Genomic DNA, 19,024 nt, shown 5'->3' with positions numbered 1-19,024 from the left:
AGGGAGGGTGCAACAATACAGTTGCAATGCTCTGCCTATTTAAGGGAGGGCACAAACTGCTATCGCTGTACTCAACCTCCCTAATAGAAGAATGCAACCTGCTATCACGGTGCTCTACCTCCTTAAAAGGAGGACACAACCCAATGTCACAGTGCTCAACCTCCCTAACAGAGGGCACAACCTGCTAATGTGGTGCTTAACATATGGGAAGGCACAACTCACTATCACACTGCTCTACCTCCCTAATGGGAGGGAACAATCCACAACCTAAGGCATGCACGCTGCTAGAGACATGAGACATGTTCATCGTCTCTCCACATGATGAAGTCGATAGACTTCTTGAACATCTAAACCCTCCTTTGTGGGGAGGTCACTGGCCATTAAAGATGTTTGTCCCAACATTTGAGACATAAAAGAGATTCTTTTTTGGAAAATTCTGAAAAAAAAACAGGGAGGGAAGGTTCCCCTGGCCTTGGTACAAGACCAATTCTCAAAAAAGTTTTTTAAAAATTTTCGTGTGCACTTTGAGCACTTTTGCAATCTGTGTGAGTATCCCAAGGACCCTTTCAGTGACCACACTCTCCGCCTGACTGTTCTGACATTATACTGTAATAAATTAATAATGAAATCACTTGTTGCCTTGAAACTCACATGGTTGTATGCAATATCTTACCACATACACTCTCTGTATGCACTAAGAACACAGTAAGTTGTTGCACAAAACTCACCTGGTTGCATGCAGTGTCATAACATGTACACACCTGTGTATGCACTAAGAACACTGTGTACATGAAGTAAACAACAGAGTTGACCTCATGAAAAATTACCTGTATTTTTCCCAACTGAAAAACAAGATAATTCACTTGTCAACTTGTTCATCAAAGCAACATTCAAATATATATGCAATGTCTACATGAAGCAAAGGCAAACAAAAAGGACTTACCCATACCACAGTGTTTTATACATGCAAGGGAAATGATGTCCTCAATGTGAGTCAAAGCCTGTTGTTATTTTCCATAGAACACAAGGACTTACCTGTACCTCAGTGGTTTGTATGTATGCAAGGAGCATGTGTCCACCAAAAAGATCGAACACAAGGTAGCCTCTGAAGCCCTAAAAAGAACTTAAGAGGAAAAGGCTATAATATGGTTTTCTTTCTCTTAGAAAATGGAACAGACAGCTGTAACACTGAGACTAATAATAAAACTGTTGAAGAAGACTGCTGAATGCAGTAGATTGCAACAGATGTAATTTCTCTATTGACAGTTTTGGCAGATGTCTACTCAGTATGGCATGCATGAAAAAGGTGACAATATCTTCTTTATGGATATAACCATGTATAAAGAGTGATGTGCAAAATAATAGAGTGGATTGCAAAAGGTCATTCTGACTTTTTCTCCACTCTGTGGGAGGATGTATTCACATCAAAATGGACTGAGATTTCAGCATGAAAGTAGGTTAGGTACACAACAGTGGCAGGATAAGTAATTGCTATTAAGACAAAATGACACAACCATGACTATTTACATTAGATCAGCTGCTGCAAAAGCCCATTTTAAACAGAAACCATGTCACACACATCATAAGGCCACTTCTGTGTTTATTTCTGTTTTAGGTCCATGTGAGGGTAGGTTTTGCTGTGATCTACCACAAAACACACACAAGGTAACTTTTATGATTTTCCAGAATTTTGATGCTTGTATCAGATAAGTTTTGTACCTTAGTAATGAATAAGAAAGACTGCAATCAATCAAATGCTTGCCAATCAGAGACAGTGGTTCCATCACGACTGTTTTTTGCAATATTTAACTCTAAACATGTTGAATTGGAAAGATGGATTGAGATCCTCTGAGTTAGCTTACAAGAGGATAATGAACACATTTTATAAATTATGCTTTACAAGTAGAGGAAGGCAAATGTTAGAATGCATATGCATTGTGATTGCTCAATGCAATGGTACTATGCCAGGTGTCCCTTGGGGGTGTGGGTGAGGGTGGGTGTGTCCAAGTTTAAGAGGGCAATAATGATTCAGAAAGAGTGCATTTTTTTTCTTTCATGAAGGAATCATCTTAGGTCAGCAACGAAAACTGTGTTAGGGTGAGTCTTGATTTAAAAAGTCATCAATTACAGAAAAAGACAGTGGCTTCAGACTCTGATGAAACAACAAGATGTTTTGTTTCATGTCAAGAATCTGAGAAACCATGGTATGAAGAAAAAAAAAACCTTATCAACTACTTGTATTTAAGACAGAACTTAATTGCTTATGTCTGTCAGAGAGTGCAAATGTTATATGCAAACAATATGTAATATTTTTTAATCATTTGTACCTTTTTGTCAAGCTAATGATGTGTGCTGATTTCAGGTGTTGATCCTTGAAAAGATGCAGTGTATTGGAATTAATGTATTTTAAAATGATAAATTATTACAAAAGCTAAAATTATAAGATACAATATTGTGAAAAGTAAATTCCACACAAGTTTTACATATTCATACACATTTGCTCAATGACAATTAAGTTTTAAAACTCTATGTTTCAGGCTGATTTACTCCAGGTCCAAGTCAAAGGAAGTGGAGAGGGGTCAAATCTAAGAGCTGACTGAGGAAACAGTGTACACTTGTGGGGCCATACTAATTCCAGAATATCACACACTCTCAGGTTTGAAAATAAATATACATTTATAAATGGGATATAAATTGTTTTTTTTTTTTTTTTTTTTCTACAATTCTGTAGAATTAATATGGTATTGCAGAAACCAGATATTTTGAAAACACTGTGATAAGGAAGACCTGGCAACTGACAAAATACCTACGTAAATAGTATTTAGCAAATAAAATAAAATGGTACATATACAATATTGTAATCTTTTCAGGTGTGCTACACTTAAACATCATTAACTTGCTCCAGTGAAATGTGTCCTCATTACTTCAGGGGCAGACAGTCTTTTCTGATGATTTGTTATGTGTGTGGTTCTCTGGAATATAAAACTGTTAGTGAAGAATCATGAGTTTGCAAGTTCATCCAGTGTGCCCTATGTGCAGATTGAAGAGCTATTCATCAAGAACAAGGAACAAGAGTCAGGTCGGGGTGGGGTGGGGGGAGATGAAGAAGGTAACTTGAATGCCACCATTATGTGCCTTTGACTGACAAATATTTAAGGTTGTTATATTTTTATGAACAGAGATATTGTTAAATGCCAAACTATTTTTAAAAAGTTGTTTGCATTTTGTTTTTGTATCAGGGATACTGATTTATTTTTGTTTCTTGTTACATATAGTCAAACCTGTCTACAATAGCCACCCATGGAAATGCTAAGGTGGTCCTTGTATACAGGTGACCTCTGAACTCAAGTAAAGCTATCAAACTTGGTTCCAAGACAAATTTATGTAATATGGACTGAAAAGCGTTAGCATTATTTAGAGTAGTAGTATCATTATTATTATTTTTAATATTATTATTAATATATCACATGTATTATTACTAACAGTAGTAGTTTGCTACCATGCTACAAGTTTTTCATTTAGCTATTTGCCAAAAAGAAAAACAACTAAACTGAAATACAATCAACTCCACACAAGGATACTGTATTTACTCTTTAATCCACCATGTACATTAAATCATTAATAAGACTTAGAAAAATCAATGATCTTAGTTTACTTTCTGCTTATCCCTATCCCCATTTCAGTTGCAATGTCTGAAACTTCCATCACTGATTTAAGCATTTATGATTGTCCATGATGAATTGCAAACCCTTTCAGTTTATATGCATGCATTCATGTACTTCCTGTAAAGTGCACACTGCAAGTTCAGGTATAGAATCAGCACTCTCCTCCACCGCATCATCGAAATCATCATCACCAAGCAGTGCACCTGCTGGTCTGTCCCAATCAATCAAATCATTGTCACAAGTGTTGAAGTTTATTTGCATCCTAACATTTCCCTGGCCTTCTTGTAATTAAACAACAAGTTGAATGTTGTCGTCAGCAGAATCATCTTCCACTGCTGAGCCATTACCACTCTGACTTTCACTGTTTTGATCCAGATTAAGAAATCTACACCTTATGAAACATTTCTGGATAGCAGAATCCTCAACTTCTTTCCAGGCTTTGGGAATCCAGAAAATTGCATCCAACAGAGAAATTTCTTTCAAAAGGTCTGACCTACTATTTGAGGCTGTTTATCCATTGATGTGAGGATGCGCTGGAGCTGACATTTCCTATACTTGAGTTTTGCTGCCTGGATATTCTCTTGACACACAGAAGTTGTATTAGCTGGAAGGAACTGCAGATTTATATTCTGCAGTTTCATCTCTGGATTGGTGGGAGCATTCTCTAAGAATAGGATAACCCTCCTATTCTGCTGATTCATCTTGTGATCAAACCACTTCAGCCACTCCTGTACATTGCGGAAAGGTATAAATTTCTGGCCTGAACTTACTAAAAGTTGGTTTGCTGGACTTGCCAATGACAAGAGGAGTTATTTTCTCTCCTGTAGAGAAATAACAGTGTGAATTTATTTACACCAGACTGCTTTTTTAATGTCTTATAAAACCGATCTTATAATTTAAAACACGAATCAAATCAAGAAAACTACAACTGTGTGTATGCATTCATTTGTTCATCTCTCTCTCTCTCTCTCTCTCTCTCTCTCTCTCTCTCTCTCTCTCTCTCTCTCTCTCTCTCTCTCTCTCTCTGTTACACACACACTTTTGTCTCATTATTGGTAGAAACAGATCTTAAATAAAATTACTAATTTACAGCTTATCTCTATTTTAAACACACAACAGACTTTTTATTAAGGCAGATGGTATAATTAGGCATGAAAACTATTGTTCACACTTTAAACAAATGATGGATTAAGCATTGCTCGAACTTGCATAGATCAAACGACAGTCAGTTTTGTTTGCACTCGTTGATGATTTGGGACTGAATAGAAGCTTCCTGTGGCTATTTTTAGTAGCAACTAGACCATAAGGGATATACCTAATGCAGTGTACCTCTACTTGGAGATTTCTTTTTCATAAGAGATAGCTTTAACTCAAAATCTTAAAATAACAATTAACAGATTAATCTTATTGAAAGATAAAAATAAAGAAAATTGGTTTAAAGTAGTTTTCATAAAAGATACTTTAGATAACAAAGTATATACATACCTGTCATACGGAAATAGTAATTCTGTCCTTGGATCTTTTCCCTGCCAGAGTAATCATCACCCTTGACAATGTATATTGTGGACTTAGAATTTGTATCACAGAAGAAGAGTTCTGTTTCATCCATATTGAAAATGTTCATGGATTCATATCCTTCACAAAAGGTAAGCAGAAGAGCTTTCCTGGGTGGTGGTGGTGGGGGGTGAGTTTTCAATTATTCATGTATCAACATCCCCTTTTTCTCCACTCATGGATTTGAACACAATGTTGCGTCTCTGCAGGAATGATTCCAACCATCCATTAGATGTTCTGAAAGACTCTCTGGATATTCCTGAATCAGCAGCAAATTTCTACACTTTTTCCTTATTAATGGTCTTGATAAATTAATTCAGCAGGATGTAGCATCCTGGAACAATTTCCAGCATGGTTCATTAATGAAATCATTTTTTATTATACTGCATGATTTCTTACACTCTGGATGTTGTTCTCAAACTTGACCATAATATCTCATGCTTCATAATCCCTTGGATCTGAGTTTGCCCAACTGCCATTCTGCTGTAACTACACAACTACTTTTTCTACTATCTACCAAATGAATTGGTTCAATTCACTCCTGTAAAGATAAAAACTGCCCTGCCTTCGTAGCCGGCATGTTGACATCTTTAAGTTTCCCATGAATACGTAAGTACAACCAAAATATGAAATATTTAAACATTGATTCCTATAATTTACCTTAATATAACATGCCATGATCAATAAATACAAGAACTTTAATTTGCATTCTTGCAGCAGTCACTTTTTGGTAGGGCAATTGTTATAATTAGGCATGAAAAAAGTGTTCACACTTTAAACGATTGATTAAGCACTTGCTCAAATTTACCAAGATCAAAAAACAGTGGGATTTTTTTTAGCAAACTTTGATGATTAGGGAATGAAAATAAGCTTTCTGTGGCAATAGTTGGTAAAACCTAAACAATAAGGAATACTTCCAGTGCAGTGTACATCTGCTCAAAGATTATGTGTATTTCTTTCACTGGAGATAGATTTGATTCATAATCTTAAAATAACATTAAAAATCACCTTTTTTTAAAGCTGACATACTGGTACCTTTGAGTTTTTGCTGGATTATGGTAATTACAATTGAAATATGAAACATTTAAGAATCGATGCACATAATATAACTTTATATATATATATATATATATATATATATATATATATATATATATATATATATATATATATATATATATATATATATATATGCCTTGCTCATCAAACAAAAGATAAATAATTTGCATATTTGGCACTTGGATCAATCACCAATTATATGCTCCAGTGACTGCTGAAGGCAGTGTGAAACTACTGTTTGGTTAAAAAAACACATGGCTACTGACTGCAGAAGACAGGTGACCACTAATTATATGATATTTATACAGGATATTTGCTGGGGGAAATTTATAATGACCATTGTGACTAGGTGACCACATAACTCAGGTGACCATTAGGAAAGGTTTTACTGAATATTGTTATTTCTTATGAAAATGAACATTTGATCACTTCAAAATAGTAGTGTTAAATTTCTTGTGTGTGTTTTTTACCTTGCTTGTAGGACATAAAACAAAACAAAAAACAGACATGGACAATTAATCAAAGTATATTATAATTTTTTAAAGTATAATTGATGTTCATGTTAAATAAAGATATAAAATAATTGTCAGTAAGCATGCCATAATTATAAAATGGAGCAAAACCTTACAAATGTGGCAAAAGTACCTTGGCATATGATGGAACACAGACAACACAATCAGCTTTAGTCCAGGTCAAGTAATTATTATGCTTACCTGATCACAAGCTGAGGATATATTAAGAGATAATCACACATAAGGACAGAAAAATTAAAATGCAATTGCTGTACAGCACACATAGTTTGGCATAACAAAATTACTGACAAATTATTTAAATATGTAAAGATTTTGATATTGATAGTGTCTACTGAAAGCAGAATAAATGTGAGCTTCAGAAGATATACATGATTAATTTGTAACTATATGTTTTATGTTTATTCATTGTTTATATTTCTTGCACAGTTCCACTTACATTTGTTGTTATGTCTGGCACCTGAAATGGCTGCTCTGAGTTATGATGGTATGGATCATGTTGATCAATCCAAAGGTATATATCATTGCTCGCTGCACTTCCAAATATATCATATTCCATGGTATTGTTACCATCATCCAGATCAAAGTATGAGACTTTACCTCCATTTGTAGCACTCGCAGTGAGCTTTAATCTTTAATAAAGAAAAAAACAAATTGAGAAGTTGAAATTATATAAGGCAATCTCATCTCATAAATATCATTTATGAAATATAACTGATGGAAAGAAATATGTTTTAAACGCTACAATTTTTCCTGCAATCAGTGCCATTTTCCTCATTCTGAAAGAGTGTCATTCTAATTATAATATGTTTCTTAACATGCAAACTACATTCCGAGGGACTGTGTGTGAAACGAGAACAAGCTGCATGTCAGTACCCATCTACCTTTATATATACAAAAGCAAATGTGCAACAAATTGTGTCCAACCTGTACTTTGTAGAACTGTAGAATGTATATATCTAGCTCTGTTTGCATGTGTCTACCTGCATGTCTGTCTGAACAAAGGTCTGTATTTTCTCTTTATGCTTGTCATTATGTTCAATATACATGTATACATGTATACACGCTTGTCTATTTATAATTCTGTCATGTATGAATAGACCTGCCATAACATGCTGTTTCATGCTAAAACATGACTTTTCATTTCCTAACCTCTTCACGCTGTCATTTTTTGAAAAACACAGTTATCAGTAACCTTCAAACCAAACAGAAAATATGAAAAACCATCCACCTGAATATATCCCGGTAACATGTAGTGTTATAAACAGTAAATAGTCTTACATAGTTTTCATGCAAAACTTTCCTGGGGCAGTTTTAACTGCTAATTGGCATAGAGGGAATTAAAAGGTAAGATTGTCAGATATAAACAAACCAATGTTTCACATACTGTATTACTTAACTGGCTGACGATTGCTAGGGTGTTGTGTTAGGTCTACTGAAGACTGCTGCAGGGTAAGATCATTAGGCTAAGTGAAACAACTCAAAGAGACGCATGTTGAAGAACAAAAGTTATTACACATCACTGCCTTGGTTGCAAATGTCTGAGCCATCTTTATTAAAGATAACTGGCAAGTTTATGAACAGCAGCAATGTTTCTTTGAAGCTGGATTTTATAAAACATAAAACATGATTATTTCAGTAGTCAAAATGCAGTTTTGATTCAGGAAACAACAAGTCACCTGCGACATGAGCAAAGTCCAGCAAAACTATTTAACTACTCCTGGTTGATGGAGTTAGACTTTGTGAAGAACAGCAGGAATAAGCATTTAATTCTTTGCACATACTGACATCACTTAGTAGAAATGTATGATATTTGTCGACATATAGCAGCACCACCTAATGCGACATCAGGACAAGTGTGAACATAAAAAAATTATAAACTGAACAGTCAGATTTGCTGTCTTCATTACTATTTGTTATTTGTTATTCTAATCTTTTTAAAATACCAAACTATTAACTGACCCATACTTTCCAGATGAAAGACAATGATAACCACACATATATGTTTGCAAGGCTGATTTGTGTTGATAAAGGGATTGTGTTAACACACATACTGGACAGAGGCATTTATTACTCAGTATTTTACCTGTAAAGGTCCCCATCAAGCTTGAAAAAATTATGTTCCCTCCCTCACCCCATGAAATGATCAGTCCCTAATGTGATGTATATTTTATTTTTCTATCATCATCATCATCATCATCCTCTTGACCTAGTGTGGTCATCGAAGCGCTGTGCTGCTGAACATCTGACCAGTTCCCTCTACTTGTCTCGATCATGTGCCAATGCCTGTGTCTCTGCAAAACTTTTCCTGGTCCATTCTGTGATTTTGTCAGTCCACATTTTTCTCTGTCTACCTCTCCTTTTACCACCCTGGATGCTGCCCTGCAGGACTGTTGTTGATAGACTGTTGGCTCTAGTGACACGGTCATACCATTTCAGCTTTCTCTTTTTGATGGTGGTGAGGAGGTCTTCATATTGGCCTACTTTGTGCCTGATGGTGTTACGCACTTCTTCATTTGTGATGTGGTCCATGTAAGACATGCCATGGATGGTTCTGTAGCATCTCATTTCAAGTGCCTGGATTCTTCATTGTAATTCTTCTGCCAGGGTCCAGGCCTCACATGAATACAAAAAGATTGAGATGACCAGTGCTCACAATAGTCTGATTTTAGTTTTCAGACAGATATTCTTGTTTCTCCAGCTGGGTCTTAGCTTTGACATAGCTGCCATTGTTTGTGCTGCTCTTGACAAAATTTCTGCTCTTGATCCCTCTTCGGTGATTATGGAACCAAGATATTTGAACTGGCTCACTGTTTCCAGTTCCTGTCCTCTGATTTTAATCTTGGCTGAGATTTTTTTGCCACTATTTGTCATCAGCTTTGTCTTCTCAGCGTTTAACTCCATGTCAAATCTGAAAGATGTTTCATCCAGGTTCTTCACTAAGGTGGCAAGCTCGTCTTCACTGCCTGCCAGCCCATCAGTGTCATCTACAAAGCGGAGGTTGGTGATGTTACTCCCTCCAGTGCTGACTGTCCCACAGTGGTTTTCCAGGGCTTCACTCATGATGAACTCTTAGTAGATGCTGAAAAGCGTGGGTGATAGGAGACAGCCTTGACGTACTCCGACTGTTGTTTGGAACCAGTCCCCCACAGAACCTTGGGCAATTACTGCACTGGTAGCCTTGGCATACAGCTGCTTGATAATAATAGTCAACTTTTGACCCATGTTGTACTTGTTCATTGTGGCCCACAATGCTTCATACCACACTCTGTCAAAGACCTTTTTGAAAGCTATGAACAAATGATAGATGTTTTGTTGATGTTGCGAGTACTTTTTACACAGAACCCTGAGATTGAATATTTGTTCTGTTGTGTTTCTTCCACTCCAGAACCCGGCCTGTTCTTCAGTGATTATTTCTTCTGCTCATGGTTTCAGTCTGTTCAAGATAATCTTCAGCATCACCTAACTAGCATGGCTGATCAATCTGATAGTTCTGTATTTTGGCACAGCTGGAAATTGCCTTTTTTGGGGAGTGTTATAATCAGTGACTGGGTCTACTGTGTTGGGCATTCACCTGTCTGCCAGATCTTGTTGCAGATTTTTGTTAGTAGCTCTATCACTGATTCCCCCACCCTATTCTTGATAAGTTCAGCTGGGATGTTGTCTGCTTCAGCTGCATTCCCATTCTTCGGTGCTCTTATTGCTGACTCCTCCTCTTCTTTGAGAATGGGGAAATCATCATCATTTGAGGAGTTTGGAACTTCAAGCACCTCTGGGTCTCCTGTGGACTGATGGTTGTAGAGTTCTTCGCAATACTCAGTCCATCTTTCTGCAAGTCACTCACTTCTGTGAGGCATTTTCCATTTTCGTCTTGAATGGTACTGACTCTTGGTAAGTTCAGATTTGTCCTGCATTATCAGTGTGTCTGGGCAAAAGTCATCTGGCTCAGCCCATCCCTCTCCAGACCAAGGAGTTGCCAGAAGGGGATGTAATACATTGTCCAGCTGCCTTAGGGTCTCCACTCCGGATTTTCTTATAGGGTTTACTCCCTTAGCCTTTGGCTAACCAAAACTGACCTGCAAGGCAGCAGGAGACTCGTGGATGGGCGGGTGCATCCATTTCCCATTTTGCACAGGATACAGTTCTGTCAATGCTGACAGTATGGTCAGTTAGAACAATTGAGTTCTGCACATTAAATTTGCTCAGAAAATCCAGCAGGAAAGTCTGAACTACAGTACTATTCAGTCTATAATTAGTGCGAAAATGAACACAAATGACATCTGCATCACTTTCAAACTCCCAAATTGAACTAAAAACAATTGCATCTAATTAAGACCATATTCTGCCATAAAATGTATTTAATTACAGAAATCTTTTGTATATTTTTATTAATGGCTGTGCACTTGTAATTATGTATATTTGTGTGTAGTGATGATATTTGACAATGCCTAATCTACCATCTATTTCTTGCTTGACAGATTATTCAATATTTTTTTAGAAAACATTTTCTTTTATTCAGATTTGAATTTGCAGTCATTTTCTTTAGGTTCATATGAAAAGATAGCATATTCTAAACTAGAAGATAATGCTTTTTTGGGTTATGTATACTGACTCCACTTGGGACCTCACAACACAATATGAGTCTCAAAAAAAAAAATGTCTGAAAATCGTGTGTGTACAGTGAAACCTGTCTTGAGAGACTGCTGCTATGAGAGACCACCTGTTTTGAGAGACCAGATTTTCCATGCACAGATTCATTGATCATTTAGTGTTATGACCTGTTATGAGAGACCACCTGTCTTGAGAGACCAATATTTGTTGGCAGAAGGGGTGGTCTTTCAAGACAGGTTCTACTGTATATGCAATAGTTGCAGAAAAAGCTACATTACTTCAAATTTTCTGGTAATATGAAAGAGATTTTGATATGGCAGAGTTTCAACAATCTTACAAGTTAAGGGGCTAACTGTACTTTCAGCAGTTTGTGGAGAGAGACGAAATAAACTTTGCTAAAGTGATAAATCTGAAAGGAATGTCACAAGGACATTAACATATCTATATAATCTACAGATATATCTGGATCTTCATATTTAAATATCAATGTAATAAAATGTTGCTTCATTTTACTTGCTTGTGTGCCTCTACAGATTATTTTCTTATGCTAAGAATGTATTTTATCTCAGAATAGCAGAATATCAGTGCCAAATTCTTTCAGCACTTTTTTAAACACAAAAGCACACATGCTCTCACACGATGAAGACAACACATAAACACATAAACAAACAAACCCAAGTATTTTAAAGTTTCAAAAACCATTTACCATTATGAGTTATCTTATGGAATCAGATTTGAAAAACTTCAAATTGCAGGATGTTTTTAGGGTCTTCATGGGTGAAAATCTGGCTACAATTCCAATGAAAATATTAAAATTCATGTATAATTCCCAATTTGTGCAATTTATTTCTGAAAAGTGTATTCCAATCTAATCTTTTTTTCCCCAAAATTGACAGCTTAGAAACCATCTGTAGTCACCCAAGTACATAAAATTTATTAATGTGTCAAAGAATGGTTTTGATATCTTCATAATACAGAGTTACAACAACAAAGCGAAGCTTTCATTTGATAAATAAATAAGAATTAGTGGTTACAAAATATAAAGCAATTTTCAGTCCAGGAGACTTACCTATCACCATGATCAAAGTATATCTTTTCCAACTGTCCAGACAGAGTGCAAGTAAATGTGTCACTAATATTACTAGGATTACATGTTACATCAAATAAACTTGTTTCCTTCTGTGTTGTGCCTACAAAAATGGAACATATATAATTGGCAACAAGTAGTTTCTTGCATTTTATTTCTGAGCAAAATCATAAAAATGGCAATATCAAAATAACTGCAGTGATGCTATTTTTCTGACAGATTTTCTTTTGCTAAACCACTGCAATGTACATGATTGGAACATGTGTCCATTCAAAAATATAAAGCTTGACTGTAATCAATGATTACAATGTCACCTCTATCAAGATTCTCATAGTCTTCAGTTACAACTGTAAACATCAGTTATATGCAGAAGAAAAAAAATTCCCACTAAAGTGATCCTGACCCATGAAATGTTTTCCCTAAAAACATTAAGGAAAACAAAGTATCAAAGTAGAGGTAACATGTGAGTTGATAAAAACTATTTAAAATTTTGCTTACATATTATTCCTAAAATCTGCTTCAGAAGATATTTCACTACCCACCGCAAGAATACAGATTTTATTGGGTGTTGTAAGCTTTGAGTAACAGCCAAGTTGTGACCATTATTACCATCATTAGAAGAATAGTTAATACATCAGTAAATACATTTTCTTTAACCAAGACATATTTTGGTCCAAAGGCAAATCAATATAAATATGAAATATTCATAATAGTGTATCAAAAACTACAAGGTGAAAGCACTGTTGGTATATCAACTCTTTACACAAGTGTCAGAAGGTACTGGAAGTTGGAGTAGGTGGTGTAGTTCACAGAGAGAAACTTGAAAGAAATCGATATATAACTCATTCCTTGATACAATTTGTACAAAATGATTGTACTTGCTCCTTGCCCACTCTATAATGCCAGTTACGATATTTTTGGATTAACGTGATGCATAATTTATACTGAGTATATGTAAAGAGAACAAATTATATGAAATGTTTCCAGTTTTATTGATAAAACTATTTGCAGGAAAACTCTGCATGCAAAGTCTTAGTATGAAACCTTTAAAGTCCCAGACACTGGTTACTTTGTGAGGCAAGGAAAATGTTCTATTCAATCACTCTCATTTAAACTAACATTTCACAAATGAGGCTGGCTGCTGATTATTGCAAACTGGTGTTTTGCAAATTCTTATTTATCCATGTAAAATGGATGGAAGTATACATAGGTATTGTATATTACAATAAATACAGATATCACATTTACTTTGGTAAACCTCAATGGCATTTAAAAACTTTTGAAATTTTTGAGAAATTCTGAGAACACAAATTTAAAGCACAAAATATTAAAATTAATCCATGAAGCATCTTCAATTAAAATTATTTTTTATAGAACATTCCTCTTTCACTAAATGTCCAGGAATAATACCAGGATTCATATGTAATTTGTGTTTGAAGGAATTTTTCTTTTGTTTTCAATAGTAAACTTGTTACACAATTTTCTACATGCTGAAAATAAACATAAAATCAATAATTCATTTATTCGCCCTTTTCAAAACCTTTGTCTCTTTGTGAGAAGGGCAGAAAAAGTTGTATTTTTTTCTAGAAAAGTCAAGAACTGCAGCCATGCAAGATCCTGTCTGTGTCCTCAAGCACTGTCTGAAGCACACAGAGACAAGCTGTGGCAATGGCAAATGACTCTTTCTCCTCATGAAGGCAGGAAAGCAAGATATTACCTCCCAAGCACAATCTTCAATGTTTAAGTGGGTTACATGCTCAGTGTACTCTGACATTTCAAAAAATTAGTCTCCTCATGAGGATTTCAGCTCATGAAATCAGAGTGATCTCTGTGACCCTTGCATTCTACACTTCCTTCTCACTTTAGATGCTGCCAAGTAAAAATGTAAAGCCCTAACCAGACAAAAATATATGCTGATCATCCCCAGCACATATACGGATCTCAACTGAATGTGGTGCAACCAGTGGAAGCTGGTATTTTTGCTAAAATAATCCTGGTTGACAGAGAAGATAAACAGACTCAAAATTCCCAGTGAACCTAACACAGCCCTGGTCTATGGATTGGGCATGAAGTTCACTCCTTTGTCTTGCATACGCAAAGGCAAGCAGGAAAACTGTCTTGAGGGTGAAGTTTTCAAAGGAAGCTTCACCCAAAGGCTAATGAGGGTGGGTTATAAAAGACCACAAGGCACAAGAGACATTCCATTTAGGCATTAGAGAGTGAGACACTGGTCTTTGTAATTTAAAGTATCTGGTCAGGTCTCCAAAGTGAGAGTCTGTGCCAATGGATGGGCCCTTTGAGAATTTAAGAGTGTTGGAAAGGGCCACTGAATAGCCCTTATTAGTCAAGACTGAACAATTGTTTCTCTTGGAAGAGAAAGAGAAGAAAATTACTTACAGTACTCATGGAGAGAAAGCTAGGACTGACACATTTTCTACTAATCACAAAAGATCCTCCATATGACATCATATATCTAAGACGTTGAGCTTCTTCGGGACTGAATGATGCACTTGCAACTTTGAATGAAAACTTTTCCTTGAAAAGAGATTGTTAAAGATGAGCCAAGTGTGAAGGTGGAGAATCTGTGGACTGCCGTGCTGGAGAGAGCCCCTGTGTTATGACAGAACGTACATCCTCTGAGGCAAAGTCCATGGATGGTCCACAAGCAGATCCACAATCATAGGGGCCACAGGGGGTTTGTCAAAATGAGCTAGACTGTACAGTACCTGACTTTGTGAAGGACCTATGGAATCAACCTGAATGGAGGGAAGGCAAACAGAAGATCCCAGTTTATGATGAAATCATCCACTGCCTAGGTCCTCTGGTCAGGAACTGGGTTAACATAAAAAGAGAGATTGTTGTTCAATCTGGTGGCAAACAAATCCATCTGGAGAGTTCTCCAAAGTTGGAATAGGGGGTCCACTGTGGATTGGTGCAAAGGGGCATATATGACCAAGGCCACTGAGGTGGAGGGCCCCACGTCTAATAGGGATTCATTAGGATAATAGAAAAGTGGGGGAATACGAATCTGATCCTCTATCCTAGTCTAAGCCCGCTGGTTGAACCAATGTTCATAATGAGGTGGTACAGGGTGAGGCCTTTTAGTGATGATCAGAGGATACAGGATCATCAACTGATGCATCACTAAAGAAGGTGTGGTGCTGATCCCTCCCAGCAGAAGGTTGTGACACACTATCTCCGGCAGGGTGGTGATGGTGAATCTCTTTCTCGATGGGAGGCAGCAACATGCTATAAGAAGAATGGCACATCACCTCCTCCAAGGGAGGTAGTGACCTGCTATGGTAAAGGTGGTGCATCTCTTCCTCAATGGGAGGCAGCAACACACTGCTACATACTGTATTTCCTTAATGAGATGTAGCAATGTGCTGGAAGGGGTATTCCAGTCAGAAGACCCCTTATTTTCAGTAACAGAAAAGACAGAAAATTCAGAGGAAGAAGGAGAATGAAGCTTTTTCTTTCTCTGATAAGTACAGCTGGAGTCTGCAAGATTCCAGCTTTCTGCAGATCATGATTTACAAAATGTACAATGATTTTTTTTTATACATTTGGAACATTTAATACAGTTTGGATGAGTGTCCCAGGAAGACTTCTTGTGGCCACACTTTCCCACAGACTGCGTTGACATTATTCCTTAATAAAGTAAATAAATTAAATTATTTATGTCACATATAACTCACCTTGTTTGTATGTACTGCATATGGAGTACACACCTGTGATCTTTATAGTCTGACATAATAAACCATAGCATAAATTTACTAGTCTTTTTCCATGTAAGAAATTGAGTTCTCAGTGTTTTATACAATTTTTATTGAGAAAATGAAGTATACATACATACAATAACAATGTGAACAAAATTCAGTGCTTTGAATTAAATATCTAAGATTGATACTGTATACTATGTGGTTCCTGCAGTGTCAATCTAAACTGAAGAACATGCAGCACCTAGTGAGCACACTGTTATTACTTGCATAAATGACTTACCAGTACCTAGAAATAAAATGATTTAGATAGTATGTGTATCCGACCCCTGTGGGCGTACATGAAGTAAGCTTCTAGCTTTCTGCAGACTATGATTTACAAAATGTATGATTTTTTTCTTGTACATTTGGAACATTAATACACTCTGGATGAGTGTCCCAAAGACTTCTTGTGGCCACACTTTCCCACAGACTGTGTTAACTATATTCCCCTTTATATAGCAAATAAATTAAAATATTAATAATGTCACATATAACTCGCCTTGTTTGTATGTACCACATACAGAGTACACCCCTGTGTTCTCTACTGACATAAACAGTAGTATAAATTAACCAGTCATTTTTTTCCGTGTAAGAAAGAGAGTTCCCAGTGTTTTATGCAACTTTTCCTGAATAAAGGAAGTAAACATACATACAATAACAATCAATGCAAAATTCAATGTGTTGAATCAAATATCAAGTTTAGATACCATATACAATGTGGTTCCTAAGGTGTCCATCTTGACTGAGGAACATATAGCTTCAGTGAGCAAACTGTCATTATTACTTACCACTACCTAGATATAAAATGATTTTGATAGTAAGTGTATCTGACCCCTGTGGGTGTAAATGAAGTAATGTCAAGTCCCTGGAGGAACCGAGGAACCGAAACTGGAGGGAAAAGGTTACCAAGTAAATATTTGGAAAAAAATGAACAGATAATGCCATTAGATATAATTATTATAGAGGCCAGGTCACATTTGCAGTTAAAAAACACTGCAACAGGCAAATTTTCTCTGGTGTTTCCAGGCCATCTGATCACATCAACATCCTTGAAAAAGATGAGCAAAAAGCACATTTTAATCCACTTTATTAAAAAGTGAGGCAGACATGTTAAACACAAAATTTATATGGTAGGTGTTAGAATTTGTCTTGGTTATGAAAATGTCACTGGTACTTGTCTGTCAGAGAAGCATTCCCTGAGTGAAAGATTCAACCAGACAGCATATCTTTAATCTCCTTGATTTTGATTGACTGGGGAAGCAGCTGGAAGAATGTAGACTTCATCATTGATCTCAACCAACACTTTGACTGTATAATCATGCATGGCTGTAATCAGTGGCAACACCCATTATCTCCACAGTCAGATCAGACTATGTTTGTTGTTCACAAGTATTTTCACACCTCAATGTGAAAAGTCTTATGTTCTTCCATTTTGGGATTCAATGCCATATCAAATGACCAGTTTTGTTCCTCTGCTGGTTGGAAGCAGTAGGAGACCCAAGGAAAGGGGGAGGGACTGTCACAGCTGGTTCCTTATAAAACTACCAAAATAGGATCTTGTCCTGTTCTCACTCCTTTGGAGAGACAGGTTTTTCCTTCCCAACATCTTTCTTCCTCAACTCCTCATGAGCAGCAATGACACTGCCCTTACCAGTGGATCTCTTTGAAGAACAAAGGTGCCTCTCATCTTTTCCTAAGCCAACTCTCATCACTCTCATTCTTTCTCACTTTAATTTAAACATAGAGAAATATCCCATATCTTTCTGGTATCCAGGCAACATAGAAACAGGGTGGGGGTATTGACCCAATTCCTGGCACTATCAAATCCCATATCTTCGTGTGACCAAAGAGTGAGAAATCCCATAACCTACTCTGATCGAGAAAGTCCTATTTCAAGTCCTGCAGGACCCTGAATGTACAATCCCCACAGAGGCATTGTTTTTCACTACTACAGAGAGAGAGCTCCAATACTATCCTGGGATCAAGGTGCATATGTGACATATTCTCCTGGTAACCAAGGAGTGTGAGATCCCATACCATCTTGGGAAACAATTATTGATTCATACACACTGAATGCATGTTAAACAGCTAGGGTGATTAACTCAAGGGGCCTTTTATGCTAGCATTAACCCAAACTTTACAACATTCCCACTGAAAGAAAAAAAATTCTGAAAAGAATATGTAAAAAAGATATTCAAATTTAGAATGTACACTGCCAAAACAAGTATTTATAATTTATTACAATGCAACAATTATTAAATGTACTACCCAAGTCAGAACTTACACAAATATTCTGATGCAACAATTTATGAAAAGAAATAAAGTGATGGGTAGCAATACTTAACCAATGTATGAATTAGTATATGTACCATCAAAGCAGGTACCTGTAAAAAGAAAAAAAATTAACAAGGAAGCAATTATTTACACTATAACTGATAAAGGGAATGAGAAAAAAAATGACTTGGTCACAGTGATATTTTCACAGCACAACAAATTCCTAAAAACTATAAAAAGAGCTAAAGTTACATTTAGAATTAACACCATGCATGAGGACTGTCGCTAAATTCTTATAAAAATTAAAAATACAATCCAAAAAACATCTTAAGAACACCTAGCAAAGACGGTTTCCAAAAGCAAATTGCTCACATGTAAGTGTACAGCACATCCAAGGAAACATGAAGAGTAATCTGCATGGGCCTATGATGTGGAGTCACTGTGGATCTGTGCTCTTTCTGTTCTAGGCCTACTATATTTACA

At 36.3% G+C, this 19,024-nt stretch overlaps 1 protein-coding gene across 1 annotated transcript in view; it reads right to left on the bottom strand.

Moving 5' to 3' along the window:
• Positions 1 to 19,024, bottom strand: part of LOC149805301 (uncharacterized) — a 384,402-nt gene that overhangs the window by 268,800 nt on the left and 96,578 nt on the right. The window contains exons 9-10 of the mRNA XM_089949218.1: positions 12,489 to 12,609; positions 7,248 to 7,440 (exon numbers count right to left, since the gene is read on the bottom strand). Coding sequence (XP_089805344.1) covers positions 7,248 to 7,440; positions 12,489 to 12,609 — 314 coding nt within the window. The remainder of the gene's footprint in view (positions 1 to 7,247; positions 7,441 to 12,488; positions 12,610 to 19,024) is intronic.

The sequence above is a fragment of the Sinohyriopsis cumingii genome, chromosome 2, assembly GCF_028554795.1.
Source record: "Sinohyriopsis cumingii isolate HCF-2022 chromosome 2, ASM2855479v2, whole genome shotgun sequence".
Lineage (NCBI taxonomy): Eukaryota > Metazoa > Mollusca > Bivalvia > Unionida > Unionidae > Sinohyriopsis > Sinohyriopsis cumingii.
Note: the sequence above shows the minus strand (reverse complement) of the source record. Positions and strands in the feature narration are given on the sequence as shown.